At 48.8% G+C, this 23,038-nt stretch overlaps 1 protein-coding gene across 2 annotated transcripts; it reads left to right on the top strand.

Moving 5' to 3' along the window:
- Positions 1–206: 206 nt before the first annotated feature.
- On the top strand, positions 207–21,898 carry herc3 (HECT and RLD domain containing E3 ubiquitin protein ligase 3). 2 transcript variants are annotated; one of them, XM_067249876.1, is made up of 25 exons: positions 207–254; positions 1,308–1,664; positions 4,455–4,614; positions 4,927–5,003; positions 5,088–5,309; positions 5,443–5,534; positions 5,781–5,911; positions 6,016–6,173; positions 7,099–7,172; positions 7,674–7,801; positions 8,005–8,064; positions 8,904–9,015; positions 10,173–10,362; positions 10,592–10,752; positions 11,816–11,929; positions 12,301–12,324; positions 12,569–12,658; positions 13,118–13,288; positions 13,616–13,759; positions 14,894–15,060; positions 17,817–17,883; positions 18,115–18,197; positions 20,145–20,328; positions 20,920–21,022; positions 21,259–21,898. In XM_067249876.1, exons 2-25 carry the CDS (start codon positions 1,448–1,450, stop codon positions 21,465–21,467), a joined length of 3,138 nt encoding a protein of 1,045 aa, XP_067105977.1. In that variant the 5' UTR covers positions 207–254; positions 1,308–1,447; the 3' UTR covers positions 21,468–21,898. The 2 variants fall into 2 exon arrangements, with proteins under 2 accessions (XP_067105977.1, XP_067105978.1); XM_067249877.1 differs by having other exon boundaries at positions 7,677–7,801.
- The last annotated feature ends 1,140 nt before the right edge of the window (positions 21,899–23,038 follow it).

Consider the following 23,038-nt stretch of genomic DNA (forward strand, 5'->3'; position numbering starts at 1 on the left):
AAGTTGTCAGAAAAATAAATGGTGAAGTAAAGTACAGATGCCAGAAAAATCTTCCCACTCAAAAAAAGTACTTCCCATCTCTGAAATACATTACCTATAATACAGCCGTCTACTTTGAGTGCAATATCCCTTTACTGCACGGCTGACACCCGGTCACGTGTTTGGTGACAAGCATGGCCATCAAACTGAATCCACTTCCGTATTATTGTGAAGAGAGAACGCCCCGTTTGGAATCCAGGAATGAATCTGCTCAGGTAATTTCACGTCCCATACAAGACAAACGACATCATACAGTGCTCTGATATCTTCCGTATTTGTCAGTAGTACTCAGGAGATAATACAATACTCGTGTAGCTAACCATATGAACATCCAGTACGTTCTTTACGAAAGGTAGCTAAAAGAGAGGATTTGCTGGTGTTGCTACTCTAATGGCAAATGAAATGGGCGGATTAGCGTCATCTATCGTTTTTTCTTTTCGCTGCTTCAGTGTTGTCTCGTCTAAATTAATATAAACATTATGTAGCAAACGTGATTTTGGGGGGTTTAACGTCATTGATTACAGACAGGTAAGCACTTGCACTTATTAACGAAGCACCAATCTGACGTTGAAGCTGTAAAGCTGCTGACAGCTAGCGCCTTTTACTCCTGACAGCCCCCTTGGAGTGCTGGATGCCCCCTCACACGCACGCACACTCACGCACATCACAATGTAGCGGTCTCTTGGCTTTGCTTAACCACTCACGCGCCGAAACAGACAAAGAAAGCCATCTGCTACTAATCAGTCTCTTGTGGCGGCTGTCTAACCATTTCGTACTTAAAAACATTATATTGAAAATTTCAGCTGTGGTCACTGGATTTGATGCTTTCTGAAAGAGAAGTTTTAAACGCTCCATCCCCGCTTTCAGTTTCACCTTCCGGCTATTTAAATACAGCCCTGTTGCAAATGCTTTGGAGTGGATTGGCGATATGGCAGGCAGGCAGTTCGGAAGCGCTGTAAGGGATTACAGGCTTGTGACCGTCGTTTTTTCAAACACGCTCCGCTTACGACACACACGCACATTTAAATCCCCCCCCCTCTCTCTCTCTCACTCCCCTCCCATCTTTTAAACGCGATTCGACAACCTGACCACAGACAATCCACGTCATGGAGCCCTGCTTGTCTTCCGTGGAAATACTGATATCTCTCATTGGTTTTGCTTTCTTCCTCTCCCTCCTGTCTCTCCCTCCTGTCTCTCCCTCCTGTCTCTCCCTCCTGTCTCTCCCTCCTGTCTCTCCCTCCTGTCTCTCCCTCCTGTCTCTCCTCCAGGATCCTAGTCAGTGCTGACAGGAGGAGGCAGGACAGCTTTGCTCTCGCCTAAACCCCCCCCCATCCCTCCTCTCTCTCTCTGTCTGTCTGTCTCCCCCACCATATCTCCCGTTCCTCCCCCTCTCCTTTCCCCCTGCACCATGCTGTGCTGGGGCAGCAGCGCTGAAGGCCAGCTGGGCGTGGGGGCGGGTGAGGTGCTGGAGCCCCGGAGCGCCCTGGCGCTGAGCGGACGCAGCCCCAGCGAGGTGGCGTGTGGCGGGCAGCATTCCCTCTTCCTGCTGGGTGACGGGAGCGTGTACTCCTGTGGGTCCAACAGCAGCGGACAGCTGGGCCACAACAAGGCCGGGGACTCACCAGGTGAGCGGCCAATCACAGAGGGGTGGCCGTCGCCTAGCCCTTCTGAGTTTATAAACAATGGATTGAGTTTGGTTTGCTAAACAGGGATTCCCAGTGAATCTGATAATGTCCAAACTGTTTGTAGAATGCCCTTGTGACATTAAATCTCATCAGAACACAACATCAACTAATAGAACTAGCATGAATCTGTTATTTAACTGCCCATAAGCAGGCAGTCTGTCGGTACAGACCCTGCTGGTGCCGTTTTAGAGTTTTACCTGAATGGATTCTTAGACTAATCCTGGAGGTTGTACTTGTAGATCTTACAAGGTCTATTTCTGGGAGTCCGAGGGACACATAGTAGCTAATGAGCTTTCAGTCACCAACAATCTGCTTCTAGTGTGTGTGTGTGTGTGTGTGTGTGTGTGTGTGTGTGTGTGTGTGTGTGTGTGTGTGTGTGTGTGTGTGTGAGAAATACATCTTTTTCCTCTCACTTTCTATGTGGAGACGCCTCTCTTTTCATTAATGCATTCATAGTTGGAAACACACACACACACACTCTCCATGTGTGAACAGGCATGACTGGACACCACTGCAGGGCTATGAGCCGTAGCTGCAAGCTGTATGTGGCTTTAAAACTACTAGCCCAGGTTACGCCTCATTCAGGTTACCTTTTCAAAGCAGTTCGACCAACAGTGAGGCTAACATAGGCTAAACTAGATGATGATTTGGAACTAAACTAAAAAAAGAACCATCTCTGTAACAGGTACTTGGTGAATCTGTGTTTTCCCAGAGAGAGGGTAACTGGGGAACCAGACTGTGGTGAAGCTATAAGGAGAATTCCCACAGAGGGTTTGTCCAAATAGCACAAGGCTGCTGAATGCTCAGAGTAAACAGGGTAGCCATGGTGATGGCTTGGACCTCAACGATGACTTCAGTTGTTTTTTGTGTTTGAATATGGACAGATAATGTGATACATTCTGGAAGCACGACCAGCCCTTTCAGCCAAGTGTGAAGCAGATCACATGTTCCTAGTGAAACATGCTGACTGTGTGTGAAGTGATCCAGCTCTCTAGATGATGGTTGATTACATCAAGGTCAAGACAACAACTTAATCTCAAGTTCAGACGGGCAAACACCAGCAACTATCACCCATTGGAACTGAACCCTAATTGAGCTTATAGCTAATGTTAGCATAATGTTTCTCCTTAAAACAAACACATATATACAACTGATTGTAAAAGTGATTACACAATTAGTTATAAAAATATATTTATTACCGGGACATTTTACATTATGACAAGCATTTATGTAAATAATGTGGCGGACCGTGCCCTCTCGCCGTGGCCCTTTCGGCCCCCCTCCCCCAAACACGCGCAAGCTCCCCGGCCGAAAACAAGAGAGCCTAACTGCCACCTCAGTGGACTACACCTAGCTAGCTACATTCAAAACTGGACTGGGTTTCATTAGAATCATAGCGACGGCATGAAGCTACAACAAAGTTACAAAAAGTCACTGAAAAGATTTAAAACCAAGACTCACTCATTTGAAGATGAAGTTCAGTGCTGTTCCATGTCCCCTTCTCTGAGTTGAATAGCAAACAGTCCCAGCCAAATAACTTGTTTAACTGTGTGCTACCTGTTAGCCATTTGAAGCGGCCGTAATTAGCCTCGCTAAAATGCCTTGTGAATCCTTTGCCTGGTTGATGGAGTCCCACCTTTGGTTTTGGTCTCCCCCTCTTAACAATTTCTAGCTTCTCAGCGAAATTTCTCCGAGCAAATTCTACACTTAACAAACTACTGACAAAATCAGTTTCCGTTGCCGTATCTACAACATCTCCATCAGCCATTGTTTTTTTAATTACGGTCACCTGCTAGCTAACAACTTAGCCGCCAATCAGAGGCCAATCAGTGATTGTTCAATAAAAACATAAACACATGGTCCGCTACAGAATATCCAGCATACCACGGCCCCACACAAGGCATTTTGATTGGTTGGTTTTACTGTCACTCTTGTCACAAGGCTACTCTATTGGGCTAAGTGAATCCTCTGTGTTGAGTCAGACCAACCAGACTCTGCTCTATTATCGTCAGCCATCAGGAGTCGCTGTTAGCCTCCACAGTTTATTCGAACAGTTTATGCAAAAATGTAAAAAATAGAATTAGAAATATAAAAAATAACTTAAATAGTAATACAGTTCACAATTTTAAATTTGTAGTTACTTATTAGAAGCATGCATTGATGTATCCAATCTAGAAGGGTATTATATTCAGAGAATATACCCTGAAGGCCCTGACGGACCACCACAAATAAATCTACTTAGACCGGTTATCCCCAAACTTTTTTCTGCGAGGGCAGATCATTTTTCCTTTCTTTAATGTGGGGCCGGGTCGTTCTGTAACAGACAATTACATGGGCCGGAGTGACTACCAGTATTATTGTGAAGATGTTATTATGATTTTAAATGTATTTATTATGCTAGATTAGTTTATTATTTTGTTATGCATCGTATCCGTTCATATCAAGAGATATATATAGCCTATTAAAAAAGCATTATTACTATCGTAATTACCTTTTTTCATATTCATTGCTATTGAAATCAAAACATTTACTTACTTATGCATATTATTATTTTTATTTATAAAAAAATAACCTCTGGTAGTGTTCAGAGGGCCGGTCCAAATGTGTTGGCGGGCCATATTCGTCCCGCGGGCCGTAGTTTGGGGATCCCTGACTTAGACTGACACTGTCCTCCCTCCTCTCTCCCCCTCCCCCCCCCCCCCTCTCCCCCCCCCCCCCCCTCCCCCTCAGAGCTGGTCAGGTCTCTGGAAGGCCAGAAGGTGGTCCGGGTGGCATGTGGGCGGGCCCATTCGGTGGCGCTGAGTGAGCAGGGCCAGGTGTTCGTTTGGGGGGCCGGAGAGGGGGGCCAGCTGGGCCTGGGGCCCCCTGAGGAGGCCGTCAGGGTGCCCAGGTGCGTGTAACCAGAGTCACACCTGTTACCCTCCTGCAGGGTGAGGAGAGGTGGAGGGGGTGGTGTTTCTTGGTCTCTTCCTGAAACCTGGGACTGGGGTGGGTAGAGCATTTAACTGCTGATCAAGAGGTTAAAGGTTAAAATCCCCCTGGTACATTACTTTGGATAAAAGTGTCTAAATGAATACATGACTGTTACATGAAATACTGTTCAATGTTATGGATACATCTGAAGTTGTGTTCATAAGCCTGGGGAATGTAGGAATGTTGTTTGGGTTGTACATAACTTGGTTATTCTGTTTTTTGTGCTAAGACTGCTCAAGAAGCTTGGTGAGCACCACATCTCTCAGGTTATCTGTGGAAACCAGCACTGCATAGCCCTGTCCACAGGTAAGGAGACATCTCTCTATATATATATCTCTCGCTCTATCTCACTCGCTCTAACCCCCCCCCCCCCCCCCCCCCCCTCCCCAGACTGCCAGCTGTTCACCTGGGGGGAGAATGGTCGGGGTCAGCTGGGTCTGGGCAGGGGGGCTCCCAGCTCTCTGACCCCCCAGCCCCTCACCTCCCTGTGTGGGATCCCTCTGGCCCAGATCAGCGCTGGGGGGCAGCACAGCCTGGCTCTGTCCCTGTCTGGGGCTGTGTTCGGCTGGGGAAACAACCAGGCCGGACAGCTCGGCCTCAACGACCAGCAGGGTAACAATAATCACAACTAGAAGTTTCATAATCACTACAATAAGAACTATAACCCATAGCAATAATAACTGTGTGTGTGGTGTGTGTGTGTGGTGTGTGTGGTTTGTGTGTGTGTGGTGTGTGAACAATGCAGACCGTGCCGTACCCTGTCACGTCAAGTTCCTCCGCTCTCAGAAGGTCGTCTACATCAGCTGTGGTGAGGACCACACAGCCGCTCTCACCAAGGTAACACACACACACACACTCACATACACACTCAGACACGCACACACACCAAGGTAACACACACATACACACACACACATACACACTCAGACACACACACACACCAAGGTGACACACACTGTCACACTGTTGTCAAAACATCACCAGCTCACAAAAGACAGGTTCTTCAAATTACAAATCTCCCTCTCCCCTCTCTCTCTGTACCTCTCCCCCTCCCCCTCTCTGTACCTCTCCCCCTCTCTCCAGGATGGGGGGATTTTTACGTTTGGGGATGGCTCTAGTGGTCAGCTGGGTCATGACTCCACCCACAGTGAGCCTCTCCCCCGGCGCGTCCTGGAGCTGATGGGGAGCGAGGTCTCTCAGATCTCCTGTGGCAGGTACAATACACACACACATCTACCAGTCAATACACTCACCTGTACACCCATCTGCAAACCCACCTGTACACCCACCTGTCCCCCCCTCCTCCCCCTCTCCTCAGACATCACACCCTGGCGTTTGTTCCGTCCTCTGGGGTCGTTTACGCGTTTGGCTGCAACTCTCAGGGCCAGCTGGGCACAGGCACCAGGGACACCGCCAGGATCCCACTTCCTGTCAAAAACACCAAGGCCCTCCAGACAGGAAGTCCTCATGTGTCAGGTAAAACAGAGACACATCACAGGCTGAAGAACTGAATCTAAATCTGGTTCATTACTAAGCAGGTTTACAAACATGAGGAGTTTGCTTTGGTAGGTTGGTTTCTAACCTCTAACAGCCTCACAGCCTTTATAACCGCTAACAGCCTCACATCCTTTCTAACCTCTAACAGCCTCACATCCTTTCTAACCTCTAACAGCCTCACATCCTTTATAACCTCTAACAGCCTCACATCCTTTATAACCTCTAACAGCCTCACATCCTTTATAACCTCTAACAGCCTCACAGCCTTTATAACTTCTAACAGCCTCACATCCTTTCTAACCTCTAACAGCCTCACAGCCTTTATAACTTCTAACAGCCTCACATCCTTTCTAAACTAACAGCCTCACAGCCTTTCTAACCTCTAACAGCCTCACAGCCTTTCTAAACTAACAGCCTCACAGCCTTTATAACCTCTAACAGCCTCACATCCTTTATAACCTCTAACAGCCTCACAGCCTTTATAACCTCTAACAGCCTCACAGCCTTTCTAACCTCTAACAGCCTCACAGCCTTTCTAAACTAACAGCCTCACAGCCTTTATAACCTCTAACAGCCTCACATCCTTTATAACCTCTAACAGCCTCACAGCCTTTATAACCTCTAACAGCCTCACAGCCTTTATAACCTCTAACAGCCTCACAGCCTTTCTAACCTCTAACAGCCTCACAGCCTTTCTAAACTATCAGCCTCACAGCCTTTATAACCTCTAACAGCCTCACATCCTTTATAACCTCTAACAGCCTCACAGCCTTGATAACCTCTAACAGCCTCACAGCCTTTATAACCTCTAACAGCCTCACAGCCTTTCTAACCTCTAACAGCCTCACAGCCTTTCTAAACTAACAGCTTCAGTCAGTCGCTGCTCTTCATGTTCCTCTCCTAGGTCTCCGGCCGTTTGCAGTCTCCAGGATCCACAGTGGGGGAGACCACAACTTCTTACTCTTCTCTGATGAGGAGGTAAACTTCATGAATCATTCAGGATGTACTCTTACTGGCCTCTGATGAGACTGATGTTGGACGAGGATGACAGGATTTGTCTGGACTGTCACACTGATTAGTTGTTGTTGTTGTCCATCACTAGATGGCGCTGGTGCTTTATTTGAGCTGTTTTTTTGCAAAAGCTTTTGATGCCATTATAAGCGACGCCTCCCAGGGTTTCTCAGTTGTCCCAGATCTCCAAGCTCCGATCTGCCTCCCCTCCCCAGCAGGTCTGGATGTGTTGAAGGATGTTCGCTGATTTAGATCTGGCAGGATTTCCTGCAGGCAGGGCAGGAATGTGTCTCCACAACATGGAGAGCTGACTTCAGTCCTGGAGGTTTTAGTTTGATCTGCAACTCTGAGCAGAGTTGCTTTCCCTACGGTGGAAGCACCACTAACCCTAACCCCACAAACATGGTTCTGTTTGTGGGCGACCAGGCTGTGTGTGACATCATCTCTGCCCCCCTCTCTCCTCCTCAGAAGAGGTCCTCCCCTCCAGAAGACTTCAGGGTGTTTAACAGCAGTAAAAGTATCTCCCTGATAAATGCAGAGAACTTGAATTTGTGGAGGATGAAACTGATCGACAACACAGATTCTAGCACCACCAAGTAAGCAAAATACACAAGTTAACCCTGCTGGTGTTTTAAACAAGGGTGTAATATGGTGGACCAGAGAATCTTGAAGTATGATGGGATGTGAGATTTATGTGGCTTTGGTAATAATTTTGTCTTTTAACCATATTTGTTAAGAGAGTTTGAAAACAACATGGTTTGTACACAGTTTGATATTTTCCCATCTCTCTGTGTTGCAGTGACATCATCCACCATCTGTCTTCAACCGCCTGTTGGAACGCCAGCTTCCTGGACCAGAGGTGACCTTTGACCTCACCTCGTCTCTCTTTTAGTCACCCTCCCTCCCTACTCTCCTCCCCCCTATCCTCCCCATTCCTCTCATCCTCCCTCCTTTCTCATCCTTCTCTCTCATCCTCCCTTTCCTCCTCTCTCATCCTCCCCTCTCATGCTCTCCTCCCTGCTCTGTGTGTGTGTCCTGACCTACTAAGGCCCGCCCCCTGCCTTCTCCAGTTACTGTAATGTGAGCACCTGAGGGGGAAAGTATAGTCTGTCTGTCATTATGGCCTGTCTGACACATGATACCTCCTGTCTCTCTCAGTGTAACCTCCTCTCCTGTCTCTCTCAGTGTAACCTCCTCTCCTGTCTCTCTCAGTGTAACCTCCTCTCCTGTCTCTCTCAGTGTAACCTCCTCTCCTGTCTCTCTCAGTGTAACCTCCTCTCCTGTCTCTCTCAGTGTAACCTCCTCTCCTGTCTCTCTCAGTGTAACCTCCTCTCCTGTCTCTCTCAGTGTAACCTCCTCTCCTGTCTCTCTCAGTGTAACCTCCTCTCCTGTCTCTCTCAGTGTAACCTCCTCTCCTGTCTCTCTCAGTGTAACCTCCTCTCCTGTCTCTCTCAGTGTAACCTCCTCTCCTGTCTCTCTCAGTGTAACCTCCTCTCCTGTCTCTCTCAGTGTAACCTCCTCTCCTGTCTCTCTCAGTGTAACCTCCTCTCCTGTCTCTCTCAGTGTAACCTCCTCTCCTGTCTCTCTCAGTGTAACCTCCTCTCCTGTCTCTCTCAGTGTAACCTCCTCTCCTGTCTCTCTCAGTGTAACCTCCTCTCCTGTCTCTCTCAGTGTAACCTCCTCTCCTGTCTCTCTCAGTGACGACGGACATTTTAAGACCAATCCAAAGACTCCTGGCATCGACCTGAAGTCAGTCAGACTGCTGTTCCACACGCTCAGCCAGCCAGCCTCCTGCAGGCTCCTAGAGCAGGTAACACGGCTAGGGGAGGAGTCAGCGATGTGGACATGATGAGACAGAGGGAGTCAGCGATGTGGACATGATGAGACAGAGGGAGTCAGCGATGTGGACATGATGAGACAGAGGGAGTCAGCGATGTGGACATGATGAGACAGAGGGAGTCAGCGATGTGGACATGATGAGACAGAGGGAGTCAGCGATGTGGACATGATGAGACAGAGGGAGTCAGCGATGTGGACATGATGAGACAGAGGGAGTCAGCGATGTGGACATGATGAGACAGAGGGAGTCAGCGATGTGGACATGATGAGACAGAGGGAGTCAGCGATGTGGACATGATGAGACAGAGGGAGTCAGCGATGTGGACATGATGAGACAGAGGGAGTCAGCGATGTGGACATGACTGAGAATAGAGACATTCCTGATCCCCCAACTCCATATATGAGGGAGATGTTCAAAATTGTCAGTGTCAAAAAGGATTCCTGGTGAAAGCGCTGCGTGTCTATACTGTCTTTTTGTATCAATGTATTCATATGATGTGAGGTCCAGTTACCTGCGTGACACTAAAACAGGTGTAGTAATGGCTACTTTTTACTTAGGTATATGTCAGAGCCCACACTTCTTTACTTTAACTTGAGTTAAAAAGTGTAGTCAGTACTTCAACTTTGACCAGTCTTTTTAAACATGAGTATCTGTACTTCGACTTGAGGGAAGGATGTGTGTACTTTTACCATCTCTGACAGGGTCACACAGGGGTCACACAGGGGTCACACAGGGGTCACATGAGGTCAAATACAGCTTAGAAGGGCTGTAGGGGAAAGCAACTCTGGGAAAAGCATGTCCAGTAATCTGTTTCCAGCAGTATGTGACTAACCCTTACACCAGGCTGGTGTAGCTAGCTCACTCTCTAAGCCCCTCCCCCCAGGCTGGTATAGCTAGCTCACTCTCTAAGCCCCTCCCCCCCAGGCTGGTGTAGCTAGCTCACTCTCTAAGCCCCTCCCCCCCAGGCTGGTGTAGCTAGCTCACTCTCTAAGCCCCTCCCCCCCAGGCTGGTATAGCTAGCTCACTCTCTAAGCCCCTCCCCCCAGGCTGGTATAGCTAGCTCACTCTCTAAGCCCCTCCCCCCCAGGCTGGTGTAGCTAGCTCACTCTCTAAGCCCCTCCCCCCAGGCCACCAGGAGTTTTGAGAGCGTGCTGATCCCCCAGCTGCCCTGCTCTCCTCCGGATGTGGAGGCTATGAGGATCTACCTGATCCTGTGTGAGTGCCCCGCCCTGCAGGAGCCCCAGCACTACCTCTCCCTCACCGTGCCCCTGGCCTCCGCCATCCTGCGCCTGGACCCCAACCCCAGCAAGGTCCTGGGTACGAACACACACACACAACCCCAGCAAGGTCCTGGGTACGAACACACACACACACACACACACATGCAGACACACAAGCTCAAACACACACTCACACGATGGTCCATGTGCTGAACCAGTTTGTTTAGACACAGTTTTCTCTGCTGTAGATAACTGGTGTGTGCCGTCTCTGTAGATAACTGGTGTGTGCCGTCTCTGTAGATAACTGGTGTGTGCCGTCTCTGTAGATAACTGGTGGTGTGTGCTGGAGGCTGCGGTGTTCTCCAGGCTGGTGGACATGTATAAGAGCACCGTGGTGTTCCTGCTGACGGGACGCACCAGCCTGGTTCCCGTCTACCTGGAGAACCACATCAGAGCCACTCTCAGACTGCTGGAGAAGCTGCACAAGGTACCTGGCCCTGACCCCTGACCTGACCCTAACACCTAGCCCTGACCCCTGACCTGAGATCTGACCCTAACACCTTGCCCTGACCCTAGATCTGACCCTAACAGCTGGCCCTGACCCGAGATCTGACCCTAACAGCTGGCCCTGACCCGAGATCTGACCCTAACACCTGGGCCTGACCCCTGAACCTAGATCTGTCCCTAACACCTGGCCCTGACCCCTGACCTGAGATCTGACCCTAAGGCCGAATCCCAATACTCTGTCTTACCCTTACCCTTACCCCTAGCCCTTACCCCTAGCCCATACCCCTAGCCCTTAGCCCTACCCCTACCCCTTACCCCTAGCCCTTAGTTTTGCGCGTTATCGTGAGAGTAAGTGGTGTCCCAATACTCTTTTTGAGCTAGGGCTAGGGCTAAGACGAAGGGGTATACACTCCTTAAAACCAAGTGAGCTCGGGAGCTTACTTGAAACCAAGGGGTATGTGAATACTGCACTACCTGCAACAATGGCAGACAGATCATCCAGAGTCCCATAAATGTAATATTTTCGGCTCTTATTTTGTGCTCTACACAGTCCTGTACATATGTATTTGCAACCATGTTCTTAATTGAAACGTTTAAAAAAATCGCTAGTTTGCTGCGCTAACGTTACATTGCAGATTTGCACAACAGTCCCGCATTTCTCTGATTAGCCTTGAATGGACTCCATGCATGTCTACAGTTTTAATTAAACTCCAATAGCAGAGAATTTCAAACAAATTTTGTTTGATATCAGTGCATAACACTACTTGCTTTGGGGACATCGATATAAGTAACCGTAACCAAGTGGCGTCTCATTTCATATGGCTATGTAGCCCTTACCCCTCAGTTTCGAGACATAAGGGCAAGGGGTAAACTAAGGGCTAGGGGTAAGGGCTAGGGGTAAGGGCTAGGGGTAAGGGGTAGGGGTAAGACAGAGTATTGTGATTGGGCCTAACACCTGGCCATGACCCCTGACCCTAGATCTGACCCTGACCTTGGATCCAACCCTAGACCAGCAGTCAGGGTTGATGTTGTGGTGTGTGCAGGTGAACCTGAAGGCCAGGCATGTGGAGTACAGCAGCTTCTACATCCCTCACATCAGCAGCCTGGTGGACATCCAGGAGGACTACCTCCACTGGTTCCTGAGCAAAGCTGAGATTGTACGCTGCTACATCTCCTACATCTCCATCCCTCCCTCTCTATCTCTCTCCATCTCTCTCCATCTCTCTCCATCTCTCTCCATCTCTCTCCATCTCTCTCTATCTCTCTCTATCTCTCTCTTTCTCTCTCTATCTCTCTCCATCTCTCTCCATCTCTCTCCATCTCTCTCCATCTCTCTACAGGGAGGATATTAAAGGTTGTAGTTGTGGCGTCTGTGGTTGTGTAGTGTGTGTGTTGTTCAAATCAGACACCCTCTAAACAACACAATGTTATGCAGGCCTATATGTTTATGAATGTACTGTAAATGTATTGATAATAACAGTCATGTATTGATTTCCTTTAATTTATTTTGTACTTTCTTTCTCTCCAGAAAATGAGAGTACCTCCTGTTCAGGTATGAACATGTTCATTTAAAAAGATCATGTGCTGAGCTGGTGCCTGCTGTTAAATGTTATACAGATCTAACACATGTAACTGGATACTCATGTACCCAAAGGCCATCATGCTCTCCACCTCCACCTCTTTCATCCTTCTCTTTCTCTTCCCCCACCTCCTCTCTCTCCCCTTCCCTCTCTCTTCCTTCTCCTCCCCTCCTCCTCCCCTCCTCCTCTCCCTCCTCCCCCCTCTCTCCTCTCCAGAGCTCGGTAATGCTGTGTGCCTATCCCTTCATCCTCAACGCCCAGGCCAAGACCACTATGCTGCAGACAGACGCAGAGCTGCAGATGCAGGTATGAGGCTGGGACAGAGGCAGGCAGGGACGCAGGCAGGCAGGGACAGAGGCAGGCAGGAACAGAGGCAGGCAGGCAGGGACAGAGGGAGGCAGGCAGGGACGCAGGCAGGCAGGGACGCAGGCAGGCAGGGACAGAGGCAGGCAGGGAGGGACAGAGGCAGGCAGGCAGGGACGCAGGCAGGCAGGGACAGAGGCAGGCAGGGAGGGACAGAGGCAGGCAGGGAGGGACAGAGGCAGGCAGGGAGGGACAGAGGCAGGCCGGGACAGAGCCAGGCCGGGACAGAGGCAGGCAGGCAGGGACAGATATATATATATGTGTGTGTTACTGTTTTATTACAGTATGTAACACTCTTTGTGACTTTCTGCAACACTGTAGGTAACAAGCTTTGTTTATAAAACATGGATATCCATTTGTATCCTTTCTTTCTGTCCCCCCCTCCCCCTCCCCCTCCGCCAGATGGCGGTGAGTGGGGCTAACCTGCACAACGTGTTCATGCTGCTGACGCTGGAGCCGCTGCTGGGCAGGAACCCCTTCCTGGTGCTGCACGTCCGGAGGGAGCACCTGGTGAGCGACGCGCTGCGGGAGCTGTCCGTCTACGCAGACCTCGACCTCAAGAAGCCCCTCAAGGTCAGGGGTCATGGGGGCAAGGGAGAGAGGGGTCAGTCTGTGGAGCACCTTCATACAGGTGAACCCATTCTATACCTTCTTTTCTCACCTTCATAGATTTTCTTTCTGTACTCTTTTTCTTCCCATCCTCTCCCTCCCCTCCCTCGATCCTTCCACTTCTCCCTCCCTCCCTCCCTCCCTCCCTCCCTCCCTCCCTCCCTCCCTCCCTCCCTCCCTCCCTCCCTCCCTCCCTCCCTCCCTCCCTCCCTCCCTCCCTCCCTCCCTCCCTCCCTCCCTCCCTCCCTCCCTCCCTCCCTCCCTCCTTTCCCTCCCTCCCCTCCTCCCCAGGTGATATTTGACGGGGAGGAGGCTGTAGATGCGGGTGGAGTCACTAAGGAGTTCTTCTTGCTGCTGCTGAAGGAGCTGCTGGACCCACTGTATGGCATGTTCACCCACAACGCAGAGTCCAACCTGCTGTGGTTCTCTGACAAGGTGACACACACACACACACTTTACGGCATGTTCACCCACAAAGCAGAGTCCAACCTGCTGTGGTTCTCTGACAAGGTGACACACACACACACTTTACGGCATGTTCACCCACAACGCAGAGTCCAACCTGCTGTGGTTCTCTGACAAAGTGACACACTACTTTGTTTAAATGTATCTCTACCAAAGGCAAGTTTCATAAGTTTTTTTTTAGAACTCATGACTTTCATGACCGTCCAGTTGGGTAATATCTGGTGTGAGGAGGTGATGTCTGGTGTGAGGAGGTGATGTCTGGTGTGAGGAGGTGATGTCTGGTGTGAGGAGGTGATGTCTGGTGTGAGGAGGTGATGTCTGGTGTGAGGAGGGTGTTGAGGTGATGCAGAGGACATGTTGTTAGCCAGCGGCTCTGTGTGTCAAGTGTAAACAGGTGATGTGTTTAGTAGCTACAGTTTTGTCCTGACCCTGGAACAGCCGCGGTGAGGCTCGGCCGAACCAGCATGTTCCCAAAGCCTTGCTCCTGTTCCCTCCTGTTCCCAGAGCCTTGCTCCTGTTCCCTCCTGTTCTGCGAGCCTTGCTCCTGTTCCCTCCTGTTCCCAGAGCCTTGCTCCTGTTCCCTCCTGTTCCCAGAGCCTTGCTCCTGTTACCCATTCCTGTTCTGCGGGGAGTAAACACCAGGTTGTTGTTGTCGCTGAGCACGTTCCTGCGGCAGTCACCTGGCCTGCAGAGGAACACCCTGGAACATTCTGACACCCACCGTCCTAACGGAAGGACTGGGGAGATTCAGTTTTGTGCTGAAAATAGCCTGCGTCCGTACTGTTGGTGTTTAGAGAGAGAGTTTCTCAAGGCAACGCTTCGTGCCTCATCACTGGCAGGGTCAGCTTGTATCTTCTAGAGAAGCCCAGTTACAGGATTTATCATCCTCCCTGCCATTCCTGGGGATCAAACGCCTGCCCATGAATGTAGCTCACGTTATTTTCCATCATTTCCCAAAGTGGACGGCCATGCCTGTCCAGGCACCATGACGACCAAGACAGAAACATGGGACCCTTTTGTCTGGTTTCAATTGTGTTTTAATTATTTTTAGCAGTTCTCTCTTTTCTAATCTCATCCCTCTGGTCTCCCCCCTCTCCCCCCCAGTGTTTCGTGGAGCACAACTGGTTCCACCTGGTTGGGATCCTATGTGGTCTGGCCATCTACAACTCCACAGTGGTGGACCTCCACTTCCCCCTGGTCCTGTACAAGCTGCTGCTGGGCAGCGGGCCCTCGCTGGACGACCTGAAGGAGCTCTCTCCCACCGAGGGCAGGTAACAGCTGGAGCCTGCTCACTGTTACTTTGTTACACTGCATGTGTCCACTCACTACACGGTTTTAGCATTTTCTACATCTTATATTTTATTCATTTAGAGAGCCATGTACAGGGCTCGACATTATCCTGTCCGGGACAAGTGGATTTTTTTGTAGGGCAAGTTAAACGTTAGCTAGCATCAACATTGGCTAACTTAACTTCCGTAGGCTATCCTCAGTATTTGCAAGCTAGCTAAACTTATACCATATCTAAAATAATTTGTAGACATAACAATGGATTTTGCCAAACAATTTTGGCGTTAACTTTTTATTTTTTCTAAAAAATAAATTTCTACCCGGCAGTGGCTGATTTACCAAGGGATCCTTTAAAAAGTGTAGCTATACTTTACAGTTGAACATTAGCTGATATTTAACTACGTACATTTAACCGATACAAATGCTGCTAATGCTTGCTAGGTACACAGCTGCCGACGCTAGCTAGCTAACGTCAACACTAAAACTATATTTAAAATGATCTGTTACCTAAAACTAACTAGTATGTAGCTAACTGTGCTGTTGTCCAGTAACTCCAGTTGGAATTTTCACTCCACAATGGCGGCAGTGACTGTTACCAAAAAAGCATCAGTGTGCTTCTTGTGCTTCGCCTCTTGTGCTTCTATACTCTTTGCAATGGCTCTCGCCCCTTCTAGCTGTTGCTCTGTAGGCCTATGTCAGTCAGGATGGATTGATGTAGCGCTGTTGTCGTTTAGCACAAAGTCAATGTTTTTGTCCTAGAGTAGGTGTTTTTACAGTCTTGCTTTCAAGAGAAGCATCTCTCCTCAGCAGAAATCAATGTGGCGTGCTAACCTAAATGTTTAATTGAACTGCATCCAATTCCTATTGAGCCGAAACAAGGCCATGAAATCTCTCTCGACACACTGCTCACCCAAATTACATGTCATTCAGCGCCTAATTCATTTATGCATTTAGCAGACGCTTTTATCCAAAGCAACTTCCACGAGAGAGCTTTACAAAAGTGCATAGGTCACTGATCATAACAACAAGATAGCCCCAAACATTGCGAGCAACCAAAACATGAAGCACGCATTGTGAAAAACCAAATAAGTGCCAAAGGGAAGAACCATAAGAGCATGCAGTTAAGCAAGTCACAATTAAACAACATGAAACTAAAAAAGTGCAAGAGTGTACCTGTAGAAAAACAATCAACAGTAAAATATTTCACAGCGAGTACAAGAATTTAAATCTGTTACAACTAACCAACAAGAGCAACAAGTCTCTCAATAAGAGTCATTGTGATCCTGGAGGAAACTAACATCAGGTCCAGCCAAGCATTCCTAAGTGCCGTTGTATTCACTAATTCGCTTGTGTAACCAGGAAGTCTTATGTATCGGCTGAAGAAAGACTTCCTTTCTCTGGCAGGGAAATGTCGACTCAGAATGAGAAGATTAAATGAGCATTTAGCTTAACGGTTAGCCTAGTGTCTAACTGTCTGCATGCAGAGAAGGTGCCACAGGTCCCACAGGATCACAACAAAGAAAGTCTTTGATGCATCACATTCCTTTAACCCTTGTGTTATCTTCGGGTCATTCTGACCCATCAGTCATTGTGACCCACCGTCGTATTGCGACAAATTTACCTCATACAAAACAAAGTGAAGCATTTTCTTTTAACTGTCGGGCTGTCTCAGACCCCCCATATTGGAATGGTTAAAAGAAAATTATTTTTATTTGTTTTTGTATTGTTATGAACCTTTGGGTCATGTGACCCGAAGGCAGCACGAGGGTTAAAGTACCAGAACATTACGCATCACATCCCTTTAAAGTACCAGAACATTACGCATCACATCCCTTTAAAGTACCATAACATTAAGCATCAAATCCCTTAAAAGTACCAGAACATTATACTGGCATTTTCAGGCACATATACGTATATCTATGGGCACAGCCGCCCTGATAAAATCGCTGGGACCCCCGGCGACCCCCCCCGGCCACCCCCATGAAACATTCCTGTCGGTGCCACTGGAGGGAACATTGTGTAAGGAGAGACAAGCCCACTGAAGGTGTGAGGGATCTCTCCTGCTTAGCTGCTGATGCCTAGAATCACCTAGCATCTCGCATCACCCATTAAAGGTTATTATTAGCTTCTAGCTTTAGCGCTCAAACTGGCCAGCTCTGGAGAAGCATGTGTGTTCCTAGATCTAATCCAGGTGGCAGGCACAGCTGGTGGGGCAGGGGGAGCTTAACCACACAGCTCAGCGCTGGAACGTAGCGTTTGCTATGTAGCGAGATGCCGGCCAGGGCGGAGGACCCAAAAATATAAGAGTGATTGGCGGGAAAGTTGGTAGCCCCCGGGAACATGCTGCTCTGATGAGGTCACTGTGCTTGTGTTCCCCATCCATCATCTCTCTCTCATCTTTCCCATCTCTTTCTCTCCCTCTCCTCTCTCTCCTCCCTCTCTCTCATCTCTCTCTGTCATCTCTCTCTCATCTTTCCCATCTCTTTCTCTCCCTCTCCTCTCTCTCCTCCCTCTCTCTCATCTCTCTCTGTCATCTCTCTCTCATCTTTCCCATCTCTTTCTCTCCCTCTCCTCTCTCTCCTCCCTCTCTCTCATCTCTCTCTGTCATCTCTCTGTCATCTTTCCCATCTCTTTCTCTCCCTCTCCTCTCTCTCCTCCCTCTCTCTCATCTCTCTCTGTCATCTCTCTCTCATCTTTCCCATCTCTTTCTCTTTCTCTCCCTCTCCTCTCTCGCTCTCAGGAGTTTACAGCAGCTTCTGGACCACGAGGGAGATGACATTGAGGAAGCATTTTGTCTGAACTTCGCTGTAAGTCCACAACACACAGTGTGTGAAGGAGGCTCACACATTGTGTGTGAAGGAGGCTCACACACACACATGTAAATAGCTCCAGCCCTTTCCATTTTCAGACATTACAAAGGAAAATCACTGACCATCTAGTGTCTTAGCTTAGTCATTTATAACTACTGGTTCTGTCAGACTAACCAAAATGCTAGTTAGATACAGACGAGATGTGTGACGAGCCCCTGTCTGCATCAGATCACCAGGGAGTACTACGGGGTGACGGAGGTGGTGGAGCTGGTACCAGGAGGAGAGAGCATCATCGTGGACAAGAACAACAGGTGGGTCACCGTCTCGTAGGTAACCGTCTCCTAGGTAACAGACACATCACAGACCTGAGCATGCATCAAAACAGATCTAATCTAGATGTTCCACCTCCTAGCCTATTGACCCCAGCTCAGTGTAAATAAAGGATGTTTTATCTCAGCCGGGACATTTAGGCCTCAACACCCACAACCGGTGTCCCACTTGTGTCAGCTGGCGTTGTTCAGACCAGGCCAGATAAGAGGACAGTGTTCAGACACATCGCCCTACATAGCACATACTCCCCGGCTCAACAACCACATTTATTGCAATCTGGCCCCTAGATTAGGATACTCCGACATCGGACATTTGTGCACCAGACGCTCACCGCTTCCTAAAAAAGCAAAAACTAAAACAAATTTGAAATGTTTTGCCCCCCCCCCCCCCCCCGTCCTGTGAGTTAAGCTGCCCCGTCTGCCAGTGTGAGGGGGTGGGAGAAACCAAAGAGGTGATGGTGGGGGGGGGGGTTTCTGTGACCCATGTCCTTGTTCCAGCTTCCTTGTTATTCTCCAACCTTCCATCAGGCTGTGGTGCCAGACCCTGAACCCCAGGCAGGAACAAGGTAGTTTTTGTGTCTAAATATAGAGTTCTCTACAGACCTAGCTGAAATTAAACCACAAGATCGCTTAGATTGATTACTTTTTGTCTTCCAAAGATAACATTTATGTGTGAAGTGAAAAAAACTGCATTTAAAGTCTGTTTGTGCATCATTCACGTAAGCTTTGTTGTTCCCATCTGTGAGGTTCTGTTAGTCTGGGGGAAAACACAGCTTAGTGGTTAGAGCACTTGACTGCTGATCAAGAAGTTGCAGGTTTAAATCCTCCTCGTTACTGTAAATCGCTTTGGATATGGTTGTGCTAAGTGTGTGTGTATGAGAGAGAGACAGAGAAAGTGTGTTAAAGTGCAGCGTTCCCCGATCCCTGGGGCCAGAGTGTGTGTGTGTGTGGTGAAGTGGGCCAGAGTGTGTGTGTGTGTGGTGAAGTGGGCCAGAGTGTGTGTGTGTGGTGAAGTGTGCCAGAGTGTGTGTGTGTGTGTGTGTGGTGAAGTGGGCCAGAGTGTGTGTGTGTGTGTGTGTGGTGAAGTGGGCCAGAGTGTGTGTGTGTGTGTGGTGCAGTGGGCCAGAGTGTGTGTGTGTGTGTGTGTGTGGTGAAGTGGGCCAGAGTGTGTGTGTGTGTGGTGCAGTGGGCCAGAGTGTGTGTGTGTGTGTGTGGTGAAGTGGGCCAGAGTGTGTGTGTGTGTGGTGAAGTGGGCCAGAGTGTGTGTGTGTGTGTGTGTGTGTGTGGTGAAGTGGGCCAGAGTGTGTGTGTGTGTGTGGTGAAGTGGGCCAGAGTGTGTGTGTGTGTGTGTGTGTGGTGAAGTGGGCCAGAGTGTGTGTGTGTGTGTGTGTGTGTGGTGAAGTGTGCCAGAGTTAAACCCTGCGTGCCATGGCATTGCTGCCTTCTGGCTTCTGCTGTCAGGAAGCAGGGCGGCTGGCCAACCGTGACTGCACCCAGACTTTCGACTTCCCTGTTGATGGAAGCAGCAGCAGTGTTGTCTTGCTGCTCCACTGCTGTCAGCACCCTGGCCAGGGCACACGTCCGCACTGGCATGAGAGGCTGCCACCTTCCTGTGTGTGTGTGTGTACATCAACTTGATGGTACAGATTAATCTCTGGCTGTATCTCCTGTCTTTACGGGTACTATAGTTCTGGATGTTCTGAGATATATGTGTTGTGTTGATGTTCAGAAGCAGTCTCCTTCCTCCTCTCTGCTACGGTGGACTGATACATAGCTCGCTCGTACACACAACCACATGCTTACACACACGCACAAATTACATTCATGAATTACTAAATGTCTTCCCAATCATAAATGATTGTGTGTCTTAATGATTGTGTGATTGTGTTTGTGTGTATGCCTAACTGTGTGTGTGTGTGTCCTCTACAGGGAGGAGTTTGTACAGGCCTACCTGCAGTACGTGTTCTGCTCTGCGGTGGGGGAGCTGTACGCAGCCTTCTCCTCAGGCTTCCTGAAGGTGTGTGGAGGGAAGGTCCTGTCGCTGTTCCAGCCCTCAGAGCTCATGGCCATGGTGGTAGGCAACAATGACTACAACTGGGAGGAGATGGAGAAGGTGAGGCTAGCGCTAACGGCTAACACTGTAGAGGAGGTGAGGCTAGCGCTAACGGCTAACACTGTAGAGGGCGTGAGGCTAGCGCTAACGTCTAACACTGTAAAGGGGGTGAGGCTAGCGCTAACACTGTAGAGGGGATGAGGCTAGAGCTAACACTGTAAAGGGGGTGAGGCTAGCGCTAACACTGTAGAGGGGATGAGACTAGCGCTAACACTGTAGAGGGGATGAGGCTAGCGCTAACACTGTAGAGGGGATGAGGCTAGCGCTAACACTGTAGAGGGGATGAGGCTAGCGCTAACACTGTAAAGGGGGTGAGGCTAGCGCTAACACTGTAGAGGGGGTGAGGCTAGCGCTAACACTGTAGAGGGTGTGAGGCTAGCGCTATCGGCAGTGCCGGTCCTTCCTATAGGCGACATAGGCAGCCGCCTAGGGCGGCATGAAGAGGGGGGTGGCAATTTCCCAAGTGCATCCATTAATTAACCCTCCTGCTGGGGTTACTTTTAGATTAAAACTAAAGTAACAAGCCTGCTTTGAAAATGTAAGAAGTAGAAAGTACAGATATTTGTGAAACAAAAAAGTTTCCTGTTCCAGAATGCGGTGTATAAGGGGGAGTACTGCGCCTCTCACCCCACCGTCAGGATGTTCTGGGAGGTCTTCCATGACTTCCCCCTGGAGAAGAAGAAGCAGTTCCTATGTAAGAGCCTTGTGTATCTGGGGGATCAGGGCGGAGGTGTCTTTCTGCATTTCAGTCATCAGATCCATCCCTTCCTCCTCTCTCCATCCTGAATATTAGGGTCATCTCCTCTCTCCACTTCTCAGAGCTCAGTCTATGAGCACAGACATCCTACCCTTGTTTCTGCCACTTTCACCACTTCCCTAACGTCTTCTGATGCTTCCACCCCTCTCCTCCCCCCCCCCCCCCCCCCCCAGTGTTCCTGACAGGAAGTGACCGTATCCCCATCCACGGGATGGAGAGCCTTCGTATCATCATCCAGTCCACCTCGGCAGAGGAGCAGTACCTGCCCGTGGCCCACACCTGCTACAACCTGCTGGACATGCCGCGCTACCAGACCAAAGAGACCCTGCGGCATCGCCTCACTCGCGCCGTGGAGCAGTACGAGGGCTTCAGCCTGGTCTGACGGGGACAACGCCCCCACAGGGTGGGAGGACGTGTTAACATTCAATGTTGTTTGGGAGGGAGGGGGGGAGGGGGCTCCAAAGCTAAGGCACTTTATTAAAGATAGAGGGATTAGGGAATTATTTTTATTTTTGTTTTCTCATACGATTATGTAAAATCTGACATGGGGAGATTAGCAAAATGAAAATTCATCAAGTGAGCACATATACATAACGTTGACCATAACATACCGGCAGATCATTATTTTAATATAATTCGCTTTAACCTTGCAGAGATCATTTCTTTGTTGTAAAGGAGAGAGGGAGGACAGGGGGTTAAAAGTATTTTTTGAACGCATCCAGATTTTGTATTCGATTAATTGAGTTTGAATCTACTTACAAACTTTATGTAAATACTTTGAGAAGTTTTCAATTAAACCTTTTTGTTGTTGTTGCTTTAAGATAATTTATTGAATATTATTATTTTTGTGGCAGGTATAATTTTAGGGGCAGATAATTATTCTAGTGGAATGTAGATAACTTCCTGTCGACAAATATTATACCCTTGGCTCCTGACCCGACTGGGCCAGTCTGTGCTGGTGGAGGTCAGTTTAAATACAGCGAGAGCAGCGAGCCGTCTAATCCAGGACCAGATAAATAAACACAGTTCTAATGTTTAATCCCCAAACCCACGTGCACATCGAGAGAGGGACAGATCAGCCGAAGCAAACACGCCTGAAACTACAGTTAAAAACAACATGCCCTTTAGAGAAATGTGTTTGTTTCGGGTTTCAACGTGCTTTGGCTGTAGTTTTAATTTTTAATTTTATAAAAACGAAATCGGAAATAATAGTTTTGCATGTCGCTTGTTTGTGCACGCCTGTGTTGGCAGAGGTCACGCAAACGCTTGCTTATGCATTAAATCTAAACAAACACAGAGCTACTATCCCAATTACTATGATCCCACGGATCCGGATTGACAGATTGGGATCAGATAATGTCCGTCTGTACCATGTGGGTATTAGTGGGTCAGATGGCTGAGCGGTTAGGGAGTCGGGCTATTAATCAAAAGGTTTTTGGTTCGATTCCCGGCCGTGCAAATGACGCTGTGTCCTTGGGCAAGGCACTTCACCCTACTTGCCTCGGGGAGAATGTCCCTGTACTTACTGTAAGTCGCTCTGGATAAGAGCGTCTGCTAAATGACTAAATGTAGGCTACATGTAATTTAAATGTAGTAGGTAGGCCTAACGGATGACTCAGCCGAAAAACTAATCTGTTTCTGGGGATAATGTCCTGACCTAATAACGTTGACTCAGAGAGATGGGTTCGATTTTCTTGGTTTAATTGGCTATAACGAGTAGATCCGCACAGGACATCTAATTAGCAATAAGGAATTAAGCCAACACAGCACCAGATAGTGTTGCCATGACGACCTGTCCTGTTCTAAAGGTCATCAGAATGTTGGAAGTTTTCCGCCCACGTGCCAGCAGTGTCTCCATTGTCAAGCTGCCGTGTTTATTCTCATTCCTGTTCAGTCCGTGTATTAAGTAAGGCTCAAGGTTAAGTTAATGCTGATGTTTTTAACAAGTGATTA

This window comes from Osmerus mordax, chromosome 14 (assembly GCF_038355195.1).
Source record: "Osmerus mordax isolate fOsmMor3 chromosome 14, fOsmMor3.pri, whole genome shotgun sequence".
Classification (NCBI taxonomy): domain Eukaryota; kingdom Metazoa; phylum Chordata; class Actinopteri; order Osmeriformes; family Osmeridae; genus Osmerus; species Osmerus mordax.

What these genes read in the sequence shown, in the direction of transcription:
- herc3 (XM_067249876.1), top strand. Translation starts at nt 1,448, where the DNA reads ATGCTGTGCTGGGGCAGCAGCGCTGAAGGCCAGCTGGGCGTGGGGGCG. An exon ending in TGCTGGAGAAGCTGCACAAG is followed by an intron (nt 10,753 to 11,815) that starts GTACCTGGCCCT and finishes TGGTGTGTGCAG; the next exon opens with GTGAACCTGAAGGCCAGGCA. An exon ending in ACTGGGAGGAGATGGAGAAG is followed by an intron (nt 20,329 to 20,919) that starts GTGAGGCTAGCG and finishes TTCCTGTTCCAG; the next exon opens with AATGCGGTGTATAAGGGGGA.